At 42.4% G+C, this 18764-nt stretch overlaps 1 protein-coding gene across 3 annotated transcripts in view; it reads left to right on the top strand.

The window, feature by feature from the left end:
• Positions 1-18764, top strand: part of CDC42 (cell division cycle 42) — a 47531-nt gene that overhangs the window by 24110 nt on the left and 4657 nt on the right. For all 3 annotated transcript variants that reach the window (XM_074933973.1, XM_074933972.1, XM_074933974.1), the window contains exons 3-5: positions 8565-8637; positions 12359-12468; positions 12581-12778. In XM_074933973.1, coding sequence (XP_074790074.1) covers positions 8565-8637; positions 12359-12468; positions 12581-12778 — 381 coding nt within the window. The remainder of the gene's footprint in view (positions 1-8564; positions 8638-12358; positions 12469-12580; positions 12779-18764) is intronic.

Raw genomic sequence — 18764 nt, forward strand, 5'->3', positions numbered from 1 at the left:
TGCTGGTGAGTATTTGCTTCAGGTTGGCGGGCTGTCTGTAGGCAAGGACTGACCTGTCTCCCAAGATTTGTGAGAGTGTTGGGTCATCCTTCAGGATAGGTTGTAGATCCTTGATAATGCGTTGGATGGGTTTTAGTTGGGGGCTGAAGGTGACGGCTAGTGGCGTTCTGTTACTTTCTTTGTTGGGCCTGTTCTGTAGTAGGTGACTTCTGGGAACTCTTCTGGCTCTATCAATCTGTTTCTTCACTTCCGCAGGTGGGTATTGTAGTTGTAAGAATGCTTGATAGAGATCTTGTAGGTTTGTCTCTGTGTGAGGGGTTGGAACAGATGCGGTTGTATCACAGAGCTTGGCTGTAGACAATGGATCGTGTGGTGTGTCCTGGGTGGAAGCTGGAGGCATGTAGGTAGGAATAGCGGTCAGTAGGTTTCCGGTATAGGGTGGTGTTTATGTGACCATTGTTTATTAGCACTGTAGTGTCCAGGAAGTGGATCTCTTTTGTGGACTGGACCAGGCTGAGGTTGATGGTGGGATAGAAATTGTTGAAATCATGGTGGAATTCCTCAAGGGCTTCTTTTCCATGGGTCCAGATGATGATGATGTCATCAATGTAGCGCAAGTAGAGTAGGGGCGTTAGGGGACGAGAGCTGAGGAAGCGTTGTTCTAAGTCAGCCATAAAAATGTTGCCATACTGTGGGGCCATGCGGGTACCCATAGCAGTGCCGCTGATTTGAAGGTATACGTTGTCTCCAAATGTAAAATAGTTATGGGTGAGGACAAAGTCACAAAGTTCAGCCACCAGGTTAGCTGTGACATTATCGGGGATAGTGTTCTTGACGGCTTGTAGTCCATCTTTGTGTGGAATGTTGGTGTAGAGGGCTTCTACATCCATAGTGGCCAGGATGGTGTCATCAGGAAGATTACCGATGGATTGTAGTTTCCTCAGGAAGTAGTGGTGTCTTGAAGGTAGCTGGGAGTGCTGGTAGCGTAGGGCCTGAGGAGGGAGTCTACATAGCCAGACAATCCTGCTGTCAGGGTGCCAATGCCTGAGATGATGGGGCATCCAGGATTTTCAGGTTTATGGATCTTGGGTAGTAGATAGAATATCCCAGGTCGGGGTTCCAGGGGTGTGTCTGTGCGGATTTGATCTTGTGCTTTTTCAGGGAGTTTCTTGAGCAAATGCTGTAGTTTCTTTTGGTAACTCTCAGTGGGATCAGGGGCTTGCCTACAGTGTATTCCCATTATAGAAATCTGTAGGGCTTCTACGTGGAGCTCAATACATGCTCTTAATAAGCCTTACGCCTTCCACTAAGCCTCAAGATATTATGCATGTTTGAGAGCAGTGTTCGGTCTAGTACTCCTAAGCCCTCCTTTCTGGGGAAGGATAGCACTGCTTGCTAAATTATTGTAAGCTAAGTGACCTTGAAACAAAAGTTACTTAGCAGTAGCTGGTGGTGGTCAAGATAGGCTTCTGCATGTTCATACTGCCCATCTTCCCTTCTTCCTTGGAGTTCTGTTATTCTCAAACTTTGAGGTTCAGGTGGAAGGAACTTTGGCTGTTACATCCCCTTTTCTAGCCTTGAATGCAGAATGTTCAGTCTGAAAGTGGGTAGGGTCTGCTTGCAGGAGCCCCAACAAGCACTGATGCTGGAATATTCCATTGGCCTGCAACTCTACAGGGCCATCTCCCTATAGTGTGAATGCACAGAGGCTTATTTCAAACTTTTGTTAGTGGACAGTGACTTTCATTTTTATTGCTAATGCTCAAAGTAATAAAACAACACAGGCAAAAAATATAGAAATGCAACAGCCAGTATGTTTCTAAAATGGAAATGATTCATCCATTTGTCAGCCAGCCTTAATGTCTCAAAGGCATTTATAGCTGAAAAAGAAACTTAACTGAGGGCCTGCAAGGCTATTTTCTGCTGTGGTCCTTGCAACACTGTTAAATGACCAGTTGTGATTCCTGGCAGGGAAACTTTAAAAGCACCTAAGGGTTCTGTGTGGGATTGTTGAAATATACTTTCTTATCCCCACTGGTATTTGTTACCTCAGAGGTAGAATCTGGGATGATTGTAGTTATGATGGACAGTAAGTCTCTTCTCACCCCCACCCCCCCCAGTACACCAATAAGAGTAGAGTGACTGGCTAGACATGACTCATTGAGTCAGTCTTATTATTCTAGCACGAGAAAAATGGAGATCCCCTTTTGCTGGTTGTGCTCAAGGAGAAGGGAGTATAAAGCAATCTGACAAGATAGAGTAGAGCAGGAATAGTCAATTTTTTGTCAAGGTCCAAATTTCTTGATGAGGGTCTAGTGAAGGTCCAGACTCCAGAGAATAGCAATAAGTATAATAATTAAAAAAATGATTTTAAAGTCCATTCTAAAGCATCTAGTGGTCCAGATTTGGCCAGCATTCTGTCTATTGACTGCTCTTAGAGTAGAGTGAAAGAGAAGGGGGATCGCCACTTTTTGCATACACTTGGGTTTTTAGGCACTGGTGTTTCCTGTGAACTCACACTTTCAGCTTACCCCCTGTTAGCTACACTGGTGCAAGTAATGGTTTGCACTTCTGCACCACACGAGCCATTCAAGTAGCTGCAATAGTGAAAACCCCAGTATAGACAAGGCCTTCATCTGAAACTACTGCATTGTCACTACACCAGTGTGGTGGATCCCCTTTCTCTTTCACTCTATTCCATCTCCTCAGCTTCCATCATTTCCCTCTTCCTAGAGCACGGTCAGCAATGGAAGGAAGGGGAATAATGCAAAGAAGTCCAAGATATTCACCACATATGAGAGTACCCTTGCAAAAAAGGAGCTATGGAGACAGTTCCTCGAGGGGTATCTGTGGGAGAGGGAGTAATGGAGTAGGATTCTACCTCAGGTGCTTGCTGATGCCAAAGACGGTAGAAGGCCTACCTGAATCTGAGATGAAACAGATTCATCAGGTCCCTCAAGTTCAGGATGCTGAGCTTGAACAGTCATCCCTACCCTTTCCTAAGCTGGCTGTGCAGATCTTCATCTAAACAAAATGCTAGCCTCTACATCAGGGGTGGGCAAACTTTGTAGCCTGAGGGCCATATCTGGGTATGGAAATGGTATGGCGGGCCATAAATGTTCACAAAATTAATAATTCATGTTCAGACAGGGAAAACACAAGTTTGTTTCAAAATCAACACTATTAAAAAAAATGTCGTTGAACAATGCGCTGTTAGACAATTACATTACTGGGCTGTTGATTTTACTACACAATTTTGCTCCTGTCTGAACACAAATTGTGTTACCCTGGCTTTGGATTTGTTGGGTGTCAGATTCCAGTTATTGGAACTCCATTGAGATTCACCAGCCCCCTGCTGTCAGAAATCTCCTCCCACATAGGTCTCAACAGCCCACAATCAAATAGCCTCTGGGTGCTAGGAAAGTCACCTAAGCCAACAAGTAGCAGGCACCTGGGCTTGCATGTTCCAGGCTCTGATGGTGCATGAGGCGTGTTTGGGTTGTGTAGCCAGAGTAACATGCGTGTTCTCATGCCCATAACGCAGGAGCGCCGGGCAGTTGGAGTGGGGGAAACCCCTGACCCCACTCCCCAGCTGGAGCACCGGGCAGGTAGAGCGGGAGTGCTGGAGTGGACCTTGAGGGCCAGATTAAAAGGTCGGACAGGCCGGAAGTGGCTCGTGGGTCATAGTTTGTCCACCCTTGCTCTACATAGCCATCTGACAGTTGCACTGGAAATATCTGACTGTTGGGGAGAAAGTTTACTATTGGTACAGAGGGCAATCCTTTGATCTATCCATGGCACCAGAGGTATTCAAAGTGCTTAGCTGTGGTAATTACTTGTCTTATTCTACCTGAACCTTTGGCTCATTCAAGCATGATTAAGCCAGGCACATGCATGCATACTTCTAGGTTGACATCCTCTGTTGCAGACTCTTGGTCTGCAAATAAACAAATAGTATGCTTGTTTTATACTGGAGGATATCCTATGAGGAGGAGCAGTTCTGGACCCAACTCTGGCAGAAGCAAGATCTGAAAAGCCATGTCTGTCTTAAAGAAACCCTGTCAGGGAACAGTGTTTTTCCTCAGATTGGTGTCTGTGTTCACATATGACTATAAATGGTCACCTACACGTGAGGCCTCTATCACACTGGGTGTCCTAAATCACACCCTAAAAATGGACACTTTAGACACTCTCTCCACCAATTCTTCATATCCTAAAACTGCTCAGATGGTGGGTGCCCAGGGACAATGTAATGAAAGTTTCCTTCAGCCCACTAGCTTCCTTAGCAGTTATCACCACAGATACTTCCAAACTGGGCTAGGAGCCCATTTACACAAACAAGAAGTCCATGGCCACGTAAATGCGCTGGAATGCAGAGGGATTTGTTTGCGTCCTTGTCATAAAAATAAAGGGAAGGGTAACCACCTATCTGTATACAGTGCTGTAAAATCCCTCCTGGCCAGAGGCAAAACCCTTTCACCCATAAAGGGTTAAGAAGCTAAAATAACCTCACTGGCACCTAAATTACCAATGAGGAGACAAGATACTTTCAAATCTGGAGGGAGGGGAACAAAGGGTCTGTGTGATGCTTTTGCCGGGAACAGATCAGGAATGCAGACTTATAACTCCTGTTAAGTTAGTAAGTAAGCTAGCTAGAAATGCGTTAGATTTCCTTTTGTTTAATGGATGGTAAAATAAGCTGTGCCAGGTGGAATGTATATTCCTGTTTTTGTGTCTTTTTGTAACTTAAGGTTTTGCCTAGAGGGATTCTCTGTTTTGAATCTGATTACCCTGTAAGGTATTTACCATCCTGATTTTACAGAGGTGATTCTTTTACTTTTTCTTTAATTAAAATTCAAGAACCTGATTGTTCTTAAGATCCAAGGGTTTGGGTCTGTGTTCACCTGTACAAATTGGTGAGGATTTTTATCAAGCCTTCCCCAGGAAAGGGGATGCAGGGCTTGGGGGGATATTATGGGGGAAGACGTCTCCAAGTGGGCTCTTTCCCTGTTCTTTGTTTAACACGCTTGGTGGTGGCAGCATACGGTTCAAGGACAAGGCAAAGTTTGTACCTTGGGGAAGGTTTTAACCTAAGGGGGTAAGAATAAGCTTAGGGGGTCTTTCATGCAGGTTCCCACATCTGTACCCTAGAGTTCAGAGTGGGGAAGGAACCTTGACAGCCCTAAAGTCACTTCTGCCATCTCTTCAAGGTCCAATTGTTCAGATGCTGACAGAAGCACAATGGCAGTGAACGTTCTGAACAAGCACGAGAGAAGTCTTTCCCAAATACTCTGCAAAGAAGCCCTGATTTTTTTCCCACTGGTATCTTGACAATCACATGCACCTAGTGGTTGGATTGCACTTGACAGAAAAGATTCAAAGCAAGCATGAGTGGTGTGTGAAATAATCGGAGATTGTTTCAGGTAGGGATTGTCGAGCAGAGCCCTTTGCTTCCATAGCAAATTCAAAGTTATACTTTCTTCTGTTCAGGGAAAATATTGCCGGTGAATACCTTCCTCCGGTACTTCCTCCCCTAACGCCCCTACTAATTCATCTCACTCCTGTGGTCGTTCAAAAGTTTGTTGACACAGAACAAGTGTTTCCATGGCTTCAGGATGGCTAAGGCATCGCTGACAGACCAACCTTATAGAGCAGTCACGGGAACTGTGCTGGTAATTGTTAATGCCTTTATTTGTATTGTGCTAATGCCTAGAGCAGGGGTGCGGAACCTATGGCCCGCGGGCCGGATCTGGCCCCTTGTTCATTTTCATCTGGCCTGCGGGCCTCACATGTTCAACTCACCTAGCGGGGTGACACAGAGGCTCAGGGCAGCCGGCACTCGCAGTTCCAGCCCCGCAGGTGGGCACTGATGCTCCAGCCCGTGGGGTTGGGGGCACTGAGACTTTTGGCCTCTTCTCTGTGGGGCTGGAACCGTGAGCGCCAGCTTGCCCCACCACCGGGGGGGGGGAGCCCTGAGTCTCGGTGTGCCCCTGCAGGGCTGGAGCCATGAGCGCCAGCTCGCCCCACTGTGGGTGCGGGGGAAGCTCCAAGCCTCTATGTCCACCTCCCTCCTATCCCCCCCTGCCCCCCGGGGTAAGTAAGTTGAACATGTGTGACCCACCATCTTTATTTTATTTTTTATTATTTTATTTATTTTTGGTGAGTCAATGGCCCCGATACAAAAACGATTCCCCACTCTTGGCCTAGAGGCAAGGACTCCATTGCTAAGCACTGTACAAACAAAAAGACAATCCATGCCCCAACGAGCTTACATTTTATCAACTTCCTCTGTTTTAGGATCGCCTATACTCCAGAGGTATGATAAAATTCTCCATCCCAATTTGGAGTTTCCAGACTTGATAGCATGTATCATAGGAAGCCGGCTTCCACAGAGCTAGCTTACTCTCTTCAATTTCAAGCAGTCTTGCAACAATCTAGGAATTCCACCTAAAATAAAGTTACACTAACACATGAAAGAAATTTTCAACATGGACAAGTCACTAATTCAGCTGCAGTACCGCTATCATCCTTCAAAATCAATCTGGCTGCCATATCAGGTTCTCATGCTCCAGCACATGGAGTTAGCATTCTTTCATCCCATCACTTTGATGCCTGAAAAGTCTCAAACGCTTTCCTGTTGCAGAAGAACCTGTCATCCCTCTTTTTGGAACTTTTAAACTGAGTGCTAACAAAACTGATGGAACCACTAGGAAAATGCTCTTTCCTGCCTGTCATCCAAGGCAGCATTCTTAATAGCCATCACTTCTATGAGAAGGTTTGGTGAACTTCAAGCCCTGATAACTGACCCACCCTATAATTCTGGTGTGAAAGGACAAAGTGTTAAACCATACCCAAAGTTTATTCTTGAAGTGGTTACAGATTTCTCTTCTACTGAGATATCCAGTAGAAAGTGTTACCCACTGGGCCTTATGACAATGTGCATAATATTCACCATGATGACCAGCAACGTGAGTACAGGGAATACTCATCTGTCCACGTCTGGTTGACCTACTTATCAGGTATTTCTACTATAGAGCATACAAACCATTATGGAGTTCACTGTGAGGATACTCGGGGCACGCTGCTTAATTGTTGACCACCCAATGCCTACACATACCATAATTCACCTGGGAGTAGTACTTGACCCCAAAGAAGGAATCTGCCAACACTTCAGATTACAGAAACTCCATTTCACCATAGATAAAAATCAGATTATAGAAGAAAGCCAAAACTGGGGCCACTTCCCCTTTGTGGGAATGAGGGTGTTGCTTATAATTTCCTGGGCCTTTTCAAAAATGTGGTGGCTATAATAGTGTCTTTTGTTCACACAGTAGCCCAAGAAACATTCCTTCATCGGGAACCTGGTTCAGATATCTTCAGATCAGATACCTTTCTTTCAGTGGTAGATTTCCCAACCTTTTGAAAGGATGTAATAACAGATATCACGGCAGGAGTGCAATTGGGCAGATAGTTGCTGACAAAGGAAGTGGGGCATTCACATGCAGTTCAGACCTTTAGCAGGATGTCTCCTATGATAGGCACCATCTTGGGGGGATGGGAATATCGCTAGGGATCTCTTAACATAGGGCTGGTGGTCAAGAAAAGAAAGTTCAAACTACATCTGCAGCTGAGGAGACTGACTGTGGTTGCAGCAATGCTAGTCAGTGTTGGGGGATCAACAAGGATGAAATTAGATAAACATGAGAACAAAGGTTCACAGGGCAATAATAGTTTTCCAGAGGCCAGAAATGATTAAGTCCCTTGTCATGTGGCATGAACCCTTAATAGACATAGCTTAGTTTATGCTTTCCCCAAATTTTAGAATTTCACTGTCACAAAGCTCATAGTTGAAAATGTGCAACTACATTGTAGACTTGAGGGAGATGGGTATTTTTGGCAGCTGAATAGGGTAATTAAATATTTTGGTGCCCAGAAAGGTAGGGAAGGATGGGTGTGTGTAGGGGCAGGGTGGGTGGGCACTGGAGCTTCTGGTATTAAGAAAGGTGTATATTTCCCTGCCATTTTGGGCAGCAGTGACTCTGTTTGGAAGTGGAGTGCTTTGAATGCCCCACTTCCTTTGTCAGCTACTAGCTGCCCAGTTGTTATCTGTTACTACGTCCAGCAGTAATGGAGGAACTCATGAACTTAATTCTGCTAAAATGATCGCAAGTGAAATGGTTAATATTGATATTTTAAATTGTGTTCCAGAGTTCTCAGTCCATTGAGATACTGTTTCAGGTCTGCATGCTCAAGTAGATTTCCCTTTATAAATTTATACTCCAATCATGTTGGAAGGATTTCTTTGATCTATGTGGGCTTAACTTTTTTAAATGAAAGCTTAGATTGACATACTGTTTTATGACAACTTAATTATTCTTTTCTCTGGGACCATTACATAAAGCGCAGTTTGAAAAATCATGTTGATATGCTGTTTTAAAATTAAATATTTCTGGAGCAGCAAATTGAGAGAATCTGAAAGGGGAGTAGGAGAACCCATATTGGACAAAATGGCTTGTTTTTATTCAAAACTTGTTTCTTGCTTCTCCCCCCCACCCCCCCTCCAGGTTTTTGATAACTATGCTGTAACAGTGATGATTGGTGGGGAGCCATATACCCTAGGATTGTTTGATACTGCAGGTGAGAATGTTAACTTTTCTGTATTTATACTAACTCGTAACATTTGGTACATTTTAGGTATTAATTATGCACAATCAGTTCCTTGAAGAAAAAACTATACTAGTATGCAACAGTCTATCTTGCCAGCCATCATGGCAGACTTATCAGTTAATAACAATTTTCCAATTTTTTAAAGGTGACTTGGTAGGGGGTGTGTGTGTGTGTGTGTGTGTGTATACACACACACTTTTTTTTTAAATTGAGCTTTTTCCTTCTTTATCTTATGCAAAATAAAGAGCCTGATGGGCTTTTATACTCTTTTCTGCCTTTTTTAAATCTTAAAACACCCCAGAGATGTCATTTCATTCTTCTCTGTTTTTTCTGGAGGATCTCTGGTGGGGCTTGCATAAACTAGGATAAATGGTGTATCTTTAAAGTCCTATCTACATTAGAGTTCTAAAATGTTCGCTGTCACCTTTAAAAAAACAAAACTCATCTTGGTCTAGGTAAACCCTGAGATGACTGAAAGATATTTGAACAAAAACCTTTATTAGACAGCTGGGAGTGTTGAATCTTGAACTGGGGGTTCTTTTCAAAATGCTAGCCATTGAAGTTAAATAAGAGTTGTTAAAAGTTTTTAAAAATCCTTACTAAAATTCCTTCCTATTTGTTGCATAACTTTCATTCTCAAGTCCATGTGGTACAGTAATTTTACTATTTTTTTCAGTAGCCTGTCTTCTGGCCTAGATAAAACCTGAATTTGTAAAGTCAAAAATTTGCTTGTGTTTAGGCCTCAACCTATCATGCTGGCTTTATCTGTCATGAAGCAAAATAGGCAGGATAACATGCCGAATGTTTGAATTATTGTTCATTAAAGGTGACCTTCAAATAAATAAATTTGGGTGTCGGTCAGTTTTGGCTGTTTTTTTGATGGAGGATAAAGGCTAGAAAGCTTTTATATTTTAAAATGTTTTGTTTTTTGTTTGTTTTTTTTTTTAGCCTCAGTTTCTAGTGTAAGGTCTACACTAAAATGCTCTAGGGTGACTGGACAATCGGCGCTATTATATACAAGAGTGACTAAAAATTCCATCCCCTTCTTGTTCAACTTTCAAACTGTTTAAAACTTTTGTTAGCCCCTATTCCAATGCCTAAAGAATTCTTGATCTGGAAAAAGGGGTCAACAGTGAGGTGGCAAAATTTGCAGATGATACAAAATTACTCAAGATAAGTCCAAATCAGACAGTGAAGAGTTACAAAGTGATCTCACTAAACTGGGTGACTGGTTAACAAAATGGAAGATGAAATACAATGTTGTGGAGGCCAAAAGTGTTAACTGGGTTCAAAAAAGAATAGGTCCATCAATGGCTATTAGCCAAGATGGTTAAGGATGCAAACCCATGCTCTGGGTGTCCCAAGCCTCTGATTGTCAGAAGCTGGGAGTGGACAGCAGGGGATGGATCACTCAGTGGCCTGTTTTGTTCATTCCCTCTGAAGCGCCTGGCATTGGACACTGTTGGAAGACAGGATACTGAGCTAGATGGGTCATTGGTCTGACCCAGTAGCGGCATTTTTATGTCACTATGAGGTGAATGAGTGTGAAGATACTTGATGCTATCCAAGACCATGCTTGTCCCAAAGAGATTGCTCATTGTCTGTCTTTTAGATAGACTAAATAGGAACAAAACACACAGAACCAGGGGAAAGCTGCCATATAACAAAGCCAAACTGACTCTTCCCAGTTCTGTTCTTCGTGAACCTACAGTTTCAGCACAGTATGTAGTAGATTTGTTGATTGATCCTTAACTATGTAGCACAAACAGCATAGATGGGAGCAATGAGAAGTAGTTCAAAAATACGCAATGATTCAGATTCAAATAGTGGGGACATTAATGACGTTTTCAGTTAAGTTTCTGTATTACTAGAAACACTGAAAGGAAATGAGGACTTCTCTTATTTAGATCAGTTTATGGGAAAAGTTTGTTGATGCCATTAATGCTATAAATATTTTACAATTGTAGAGCAAGTCTTTGACTGCATGTTAATGAGAGAGACTGGAGCTGTTTACCAGCTCAACTCTATGCTAGGTCAATTGTACAGAAAATAGTTAACATCAAACAGCAGTCGTTATTTGTCCATGTTACAAAACCCAGTATAACTGATGTCATTGTTAAATATCAGTAATTCAATACTGAATGGGCCTTGGAGACCACTTTTTTTTGCCACTAGAGGCAGTTCCGTATTAGAACTGATTTGCTGAGGATGCATTCATTGCTGCTTGTCTGTGCTGCAGCTATCTAGAGATAAACAGGTGACTTTGCTCTCTCAATCTGTGAATCCAGTACCTTTCCACACTTGACCGTTTCTTAAAATCCTTCTTTAAATCTGCACAACGCTTTCAGAAGACTAGCCTAGGAGCTTAAATTTGTAACTTTGCTAGACACTAAAAGTAATAATTTTAATAGACTCTGGATTTATGGTTTCTTACAACAATCTGTAACCCATTAAATCTCTTTTTGTCCTATGACTAAAGGGGTGTTAACGGGCCACCTCACCTTAAATGTTTCCTTAGTTTAGCGTAGGTAGTCACAAGGTTGAACAGATAGAATATATTCTATTTAGCTGTGATACTCTTAGCACCTTTCCCAGTCCTGAGGAAGAGCTCTGTGTAGCTTGGAGACCTGTCTCTCTCACCAACAGAAGTTGGTCCAATAAAAAAAATCTTCTCTCACCCACCTTGTCTTTCTAAAAAGAAAAGGCAGAGATGTTGATCACTTAAGATTAAGTACCAAACTACTGAGTTAGGCAAAATCTAACTGTTCCCTGCAAAGAGGGAGGAACCATCTCATAGCCTTGAAGAAGTGAGCCTTGTGGCATCCCTTTAGATCCCATCATCCAGGCCCTTCTTGGGCCTTCTTAAGGCATTTAAGGTGGTGCTATCATATGATTTGGATCCTTCATAATCCTAACTACTCCCCCTTAAATCTGTAGTTTCTGTAACAACACTATTATCAAATAGTCTCCATCTCTGCTTCACTTTTATCTTTAATTGATAAGGCCTTTATTCTGTAATCTGCATCTGATATTAAAACATTTTCTCACCACTCTGACTTCATTTTTTGTATCATTTCTGTAGCTTCATTTTTTGCTTAGGCTTTTTACATGGGAACAATGTGCGTTGGTGGCACAAGACTTTTTAATGAACAAAGATGACTCCCAGCATGCTGTTATCAAATTTAAGCAACTCTTGTGTGTGGACTCTGCTGTAGCTAGAATTTGCAGAACTGTACAACCAAGAGTAAAGAATTCTAGAGTTTGAAATACTTATGATTTGAAACTTAGTTATATATGGGGATTCTCTGATTCTTTTTTGTAAATGTTGTGCTTGCATCACTCCAAGGGCATAGTTAAGGTAGTTTTGATGGGGTATTTCCTTCTGAGTGTGGTGGTGATGCGCTGTGTCGAACTGGATGTGAAGACCATGCTTTCTATAAATTGTTGATTTTGGTTGCCTTGTAACATATTTGACATAACTAGATTTCTGCCCCGTTATGTGGGAGTGGGCGGTGGTATTCTCTTATGGTTAAGGTTAAGCAAAATGTCTTTTTATTGGAATACAAATTGGATATGCAACTCTTCACCAATACATCGTATAAACATTTGTAAGTTGACTAAAAGAATCCTTTTCTAGGAGAGACTTCTGAAGGCTCCCCTTTTAATGCTGCTGTTTTTTCTTTTTTTCTAGGACAGGAAGATTATGACAGATTGCGACCCCTCAGCTATCCACAGACAGATGTGTTTCTGGTTTGTTTTTCAGTGGTCTCTCCCTCTTCATTTGAAAATGTGAAAGAAAAGGTTTGTCACATCTTTCTACCCAAAACTGGAGCTGTAGCAATGCTTTAGGCAATATCATTTGAAATTGCCTTAGGAACTTGAATAGTAATAATACGTTCTTTGTCCCTTTTAGTGGGTACCTGAAATTACTCACCATTGTCCAAAAACCCCTTTCCTGCTTGTTGGGACCCAAATTGATCTCAGAGATGACCCCTCAACAATTGAGAAGCTTGCTAAGAACAAGCAGAAGCCCATAACTCCAGAGACTGCTGAAAAACTGGCCCGGGACCTGAAGGCTGTCAAATATGTGGAGTGTTCTGCACTTACACAGGTGAGAATCGTCCACTAAACATCTCTCATAGTTGTGTTCACTACTCATTTTTTTTTCCCTTCCTTCACAGCTGTGGAGTACAGCTAAATAGGGCATGTTAAAAGGTGAGAGTGCTCTTTCTGCTGGTATGGATGCAAAATGGCTGAGCAGAAAGGAAGTTTCTGAGGAATGAGGGATTAGAAGTGACACGAAGAAAATCCTAGCATGGAGAGTAAGCAGTCTAACTAGAGGATGGGGATTTTGTGGTTAGAAGAGGGATCTCATGCCGGGGTTTGTTCTATGTTGGAGGAACTGCAGTGTGGTGTTAATTATTTAAAGAGCACATTTAAATAGGAAGCTGTGATCTGGATGGTTTGTGGGTTAGGACACAAGATTAAGTTTATCATTGGGGAAAGCAGAGACTTTTTGCCAAGGTCCGTTTTCTTCCCTTTAAAGAAGGTTAAATTAACACACGCCCCTCCGCTGCGGCTCTCCCTCCCCCTCCCTGCCATGCTAATAACCTTATAGCAGTCTTGAAAGTCTTTCCCTTCCTGTGCAGCCTATGGTGAGCTGTTTGCCTGCCTCCCACCAGGAGTCTAATGTGTCACCAACTAACAATGAAATGGCAACTCTAAGACATTATCCCCATCCACAGAAATGGAGATAAACAGTGGCAGCTATTTATTTAAAAAAAAACAAACTCCAACATGTTTAACTTTAAAGCCAGTGGTGATTTAAGGCCAATGAAATTGGAAACCCTGTGGAGGTCCTAGAGAGTAGGTCAGCTTCTTTAATTACATAGACCCTAGTAATTTAAAATCTTGGCATGCTTGCTCTTAATCACATAATTATGTTAAAATATTACTAATCTGACTTGAATCCACAGAAAGCTGAAAATTGAGAGTTGGCGTCTTATGTCCCTGCCTTACATGCGTGGGGAAAGATATGAGATACAAAATGTCATGCTTTTCTCAGTTCCATGAATTGTCTTGGCCCAGTATCTGGAGTATGACGCCTTACCTCAGTTTCCTGTATTCTGTGAATCTTGCCTTAACCCCAAATTTGTTGTTCACAGATTTCAAGGCCAGAAGGGAACATTATGATCATCTAATCTGACCTTCTGTATAATGCAAGTCATAAACACCCCCAAAATAATTCCTAGAGCAGATCTTTGAGGAAAACAACCAACCTTTATTTAAAAATTCAGTGATGGAGAATCCACCTTGACCCTCTGTAAATTGTTCCAATGTTTTTAATTAGCCTCATTGGAAAAAAATTATGCTGTAATTGTCTAGCTTCAACTTTCAGCCTTTGGATCATGTTATACCTTTTTCTGCTAGATTGAAGAGCCCATTATTAAACATTTGTTCCCTGTGTAGGTGCTTAGACTGTAAGCAAGGCACCCCTTAACCTTCTCTTTGTTTAAGCTAAGTAGATAGACTCGGAGTTCAGTCACTGTCAGGCATGTTTTCTAATCTTTAATCATTTTCGTGGCACTTGTCTGAACTCTCTCCAATTTATCAACATCCTCCTTGAATTGTAGGTACCAAAACTGGGCACTGTATTCCAGCAGTGGCTTCTCCAGTGCCAAATACAGAGGTAAAATAATCTCTGTGCTCCTCCTCAAGATTCCCCCGTTTATGCATCCCAGGGTCACTTTTTGGCTCTTGGCCACAGTGTCACATTGGCAGTTCCATGTTCAGCTGATCATTCACCACACCCCCAAGAGTCTCTGTTTCCCAGGAAGATTTAAATCAAGGTTTTCTGCTTGCTGATTTTTAAATTGATTTAAATCTGATTTAAATCATTCCACCCTGTTTACAACTGTACGCATGCTGCTAACCAGGTTCTGGTGCATTCTTGCTGAACAGTGTGTCCAGGGATTTTTTTCTTACCCATGGCAGTGAAATTAGAGGCAACTCCCCCAGTAATCCATGGCATGGACTTCAGTTCTTTTACTTACCTTTTGCACGCTTTGAGCAAATGCAAGATAAGATCATTGTTTTAAATTACATGCAGCACTGACAGTTGTTGGAGTAAGAACTCATTCAGTATCAGAAATTCAACATCCATCAGTTGTTACTTCCAGATATTGAAATAGAAACTACATACTCAAAATTTTGCAGGAGGAGAAATTTCCATATTTCCTGGGGCTCTGTTTCTTGCTTTCCATATATTCTAGAAATGGTAGTTCAATTTGTAAGAAACTAACTTTTGTCTCAGACCATCTGGAAGCTTTTTTCCTCAGGGGCTCCATCCTCTTCCAAAATTCTACTAATGCACATCTTGATGATGTCTGAAGATGAAAGCAAGCAGGTCTTTACTTGGGAGTCCCAAATGCATGCACATTGGATCCATTGGTAATTTTACTGCTATCCAATATGATATTTAAAATTCGTGACCAGTATAAAGCAGTGTTGGCTAATGAATAGAGCACTGGCCTGGAAGAGCTGAGTTCTGTTCCTGGCTCTGTCAGTGGCCTGCTGGGTGATGGTGGACAAGTCATTTTTTCCCCCATCATTAAAATAAGGATAATGTGATTGACCTCTTGTAAAGCACTTTGAGATCCATGGATGAGAAGCGCTATATAAGAGCGAGATGGTGGTATTGTGTTGACATTCCCATCAATGGGTAAAGATGCCTTTCATGCCTCACCTCTTGTGTCCATAGATTGCTGCTGTTCTACTGTCTACTCCTTTAATATTAAATAGAGTAGTTAGTGGTTTTTCCCAGGGCTTTGGGAAAAGGGGATGGATAAATAGCTCTTAAATGTAACTAATCCCCTGAGTACTAATACCTTGTTCACCAAAATTACTGTTGGTGGTTAGCTGGAGTAAACAAACTGTTTACTTGTGGTCTTTTGTATGACCCAAATATACTTTTGTTGTGCATCTCTAAACTTGCCCAATAATTCTTAATGGAAAAAATTGTAGGTCCACCAATTTTTTCTTCTCTTCTCCATCTTTTTAATTCCCTGTTCTTTTTAATTTGCCCAGCCCCATCTCTTCCCTATTCTTTTTAATTTGCTACTGTATCTTTATTTTTTTGTTCTATTTTTTTCTTTAACTAAATCAGCCCCAGCCACTGAACAAAAATTTACATTCCCCGAAGCCTACAGAGGGAAGCTAAAGTTCCTAGTTAGCTTCCACCTGCTGATCTATTGTATGTGAGCTAAATGTAAAAGGAACCTGACTTTCCCTGGGTAGGATTAGTCTCTTTCCTTCCTTCTAGGGAAACTCATCAAATCTGGCATCGGGGAAATGGACTAGAATTGTATAGTCCTTGTTGGTTTCCCTTTTCAATGGATTCTATATGTAAAGTGCTTCTCCACTGCTGGCAGTGTCATGGCTAGTGACAGACAACTGATTGGGAAACCTGGTGGAGTTGCTTCCATGTGGCAGACAGAGACAATGCTTGATGGATGGGATTTAGTCTTTTGAGGGGAAAAATAAATTTCAAGCTCCAGTGTTTCCATCAAAGTAATAGTGAATCATAGGCAGATAAGTTCTGGGACTTTGATGTGAAGATAAACGTGCACTTATCTGGTACACACCTTGTGTTGGCTGGATGAGTCTGTTGTACAGCATTGGAGATTCAGTGACAGAGTTTCACATAGGAGGTCCAGGGTTAATTTATGGGTGTCTCTCCTGATTTGAGAGGAAGGGTAAACTTGTGGTTAAGACTGTGTTTCTAGCTCTGCTAATAGACTTCCTTTGGTAAATCAGCACCTCAATCCATCTGTAAAAAGTGTGTAATACTTCCCTACGTCATAAGAGGGTTGTGAGCTGCTTAGATACTAGTTATATGTTGCTGAAAAAACCTATCATTTTTTTTCTTTAAAACATGCCTTAAAAAGTAGGTGTTCGTGACTATGAAGAGGCTACTTAACCTGCTTTTGGTCTGTTGTCTCCTCAGTATATCACTTTTACAGCCTAATCTTTAAATTGTCCTAGATTTATTGAGCACTGAAAGGCTCTATTTACCCTAGACCATGGAGAGGTTTGAAAAATGGTTTTTTTTGTTTTTTTTAAACTGGTTGTCTTCCTCTTTCCCTGCTAAGTCAGACTTCAGCATTGTTAACTGACCATTTTGACACATCCATATTCAGTCTGAGTCATGTTTTGAATAAGGATTTCAAGCAAGGCTCTTAATGGACTACCTTTTTTCTCCATGTCAAAGACCCCCTTGATTTGAAATCTGTTTTCAAAGTAGTTGCGTATCTGCCCTGGTGACGTTAGTCACTTTCCTTTTAATTTTTTTTCTCTCTCCTCTGGTTGGTGCTTTTGAAAGATCCACAGAAACAAAAGGAGAAACTCGTCCTTTCTATAAGAAATGAAAACGATTTTACACAAAATGTTTGACATATGTATGAAGCATAGAGGAGAAACACTCTTTTTTTTCCAGTTATCTTTCAGTTGTAACAATCTTAGGTGTTACCTATAACAATAATAGGCTTAAACATTTTCAGCTAGAGGTGATTTTTTTCCCCCAAAAGGCGACTGTCTTCTTTAATGGATTCTAAGGTCTTTCTCTGCTAAATTGAAGAGCCCATTATTACATATTTGTTCCTCAGGTAGGTACTCACAGACAATCATGTCACCCCTTAACCTTCTCTTTGTTAAGCTAACTAGATTGACCTCCTTGAGTCTATCATAGTAAAGCATATTTTCTAATCCTTTATTCATTTTTGTGACTCTTCTCCGCATCTTCTTTATCAACATCTTTCTTGGACTGTGGGCACCAGAACTGGACAAAATATTCTACCAGTATAGAATATAGTCGCACCATTACCAAATAAAATAAAACAGATAAAATAACCTCTCTACTCCTACTCAGGATACCTCTGTTCATGCATCCCAGGGTTGTATTAGCTCTCTTGGACACAGTCACACTGGGAGCTCATAATCAGCCCAACAAGACCCCCACATTTTTTTCAGAGTCACTGCTGCTCAAGATAGTCTCCTGTCCTGTGAGTATGGCCTATAGTCTTTGTTTCTATATCGGGGCGGGCAAACTTTTTGGCCTCAAGGCCACATCAGGTTTCCAAAATTGTATGGAGGGCTGGTTAGGGGAGGCTGTGTCTCCCCAAACAGCCAGGTGTGGCCTGGCCCCAGCCTCCTATCCACCCCCCTAAACCCCCCCGGCTTCTCGCCCCCTGATGGCTCCCCTGGGACTCCTGCCCCATCCAACCCCCCTGTTCCCTGCCCTCTGACTGCCCCAACCCCTATCCACACCCCTGCCCCCTGACCACCTCCCCCAACTCCCCTGCCCCTCTATCCAACCCCCTCTGCCCCCTTACCGCGCTGCCTGGAGCACCGGTGACTGGCGGCACTACAGCCGTGCTGCCCAGAGCACCGGGTCAGGCAGTGGCTCTACAACTGCACTGCCTGGCTGCCCAGAGCGTTGCGCCTGTGGCATGGTGCGCTGAGGCTGCGGGGGAGGGGGAACAGCAGGGGAGGGGCCGGGGACTAGCCTCCCCGGCCGGGAGCTCAGGGGCCTGGCAGGAGGGTCCCATGGGCCGGATGTGGCCCGTGGGCCGTAGTTTGCCCACCTCTGTTCTAGATGCATACACTTGTAATTTGCTTGTGCCCATTTTATGAAGTGATCCATATCACTGAGTCAGTGACCAGTCCTCTTCGTTATTTACTGCTTCACCAGTTTGTGTCCTCTGCAAGCTCTAAAGCACAACTAGATATATTCCCATATACACACATTAAAAACCTACACTAAAGCTTTTCCTAAAACCAGTATTCAAAGCTGAGTGCTTTTCCCAATCAAATCAGTGGGGGAGAAATGCTTTTCAACTTGGGTGACTGAACTTCCTCCCTATGCACAGATGGTAGTCTCTGAGGAATGAGTTTTACCTTTTGTTTTCCTTTGTTTCTTACCCTGTAAATCTTTCTCTGAATTTCTGCAGGTCACACTCATGACAGTAAAGTTAGCAAGTCCAGTTAGTATAAACTGAGCAAGGTTTCTCTTCTGGTTCCCACGTGTAACTTCTTAGAAT

Source organism: Natator depressus, chromosome 18 (genome assembly GCF_965152275.1).
Source record: "Natator depressus isolate rNatDep1 chromosome 18, rNatDep2.hap1, whole genome shotgun sequence".
NCBI classification, from domain to species: Eukaryota; Metazoa; Chordata; order Testudines; family Cheloniidae; genus Natator; species Natator depressus.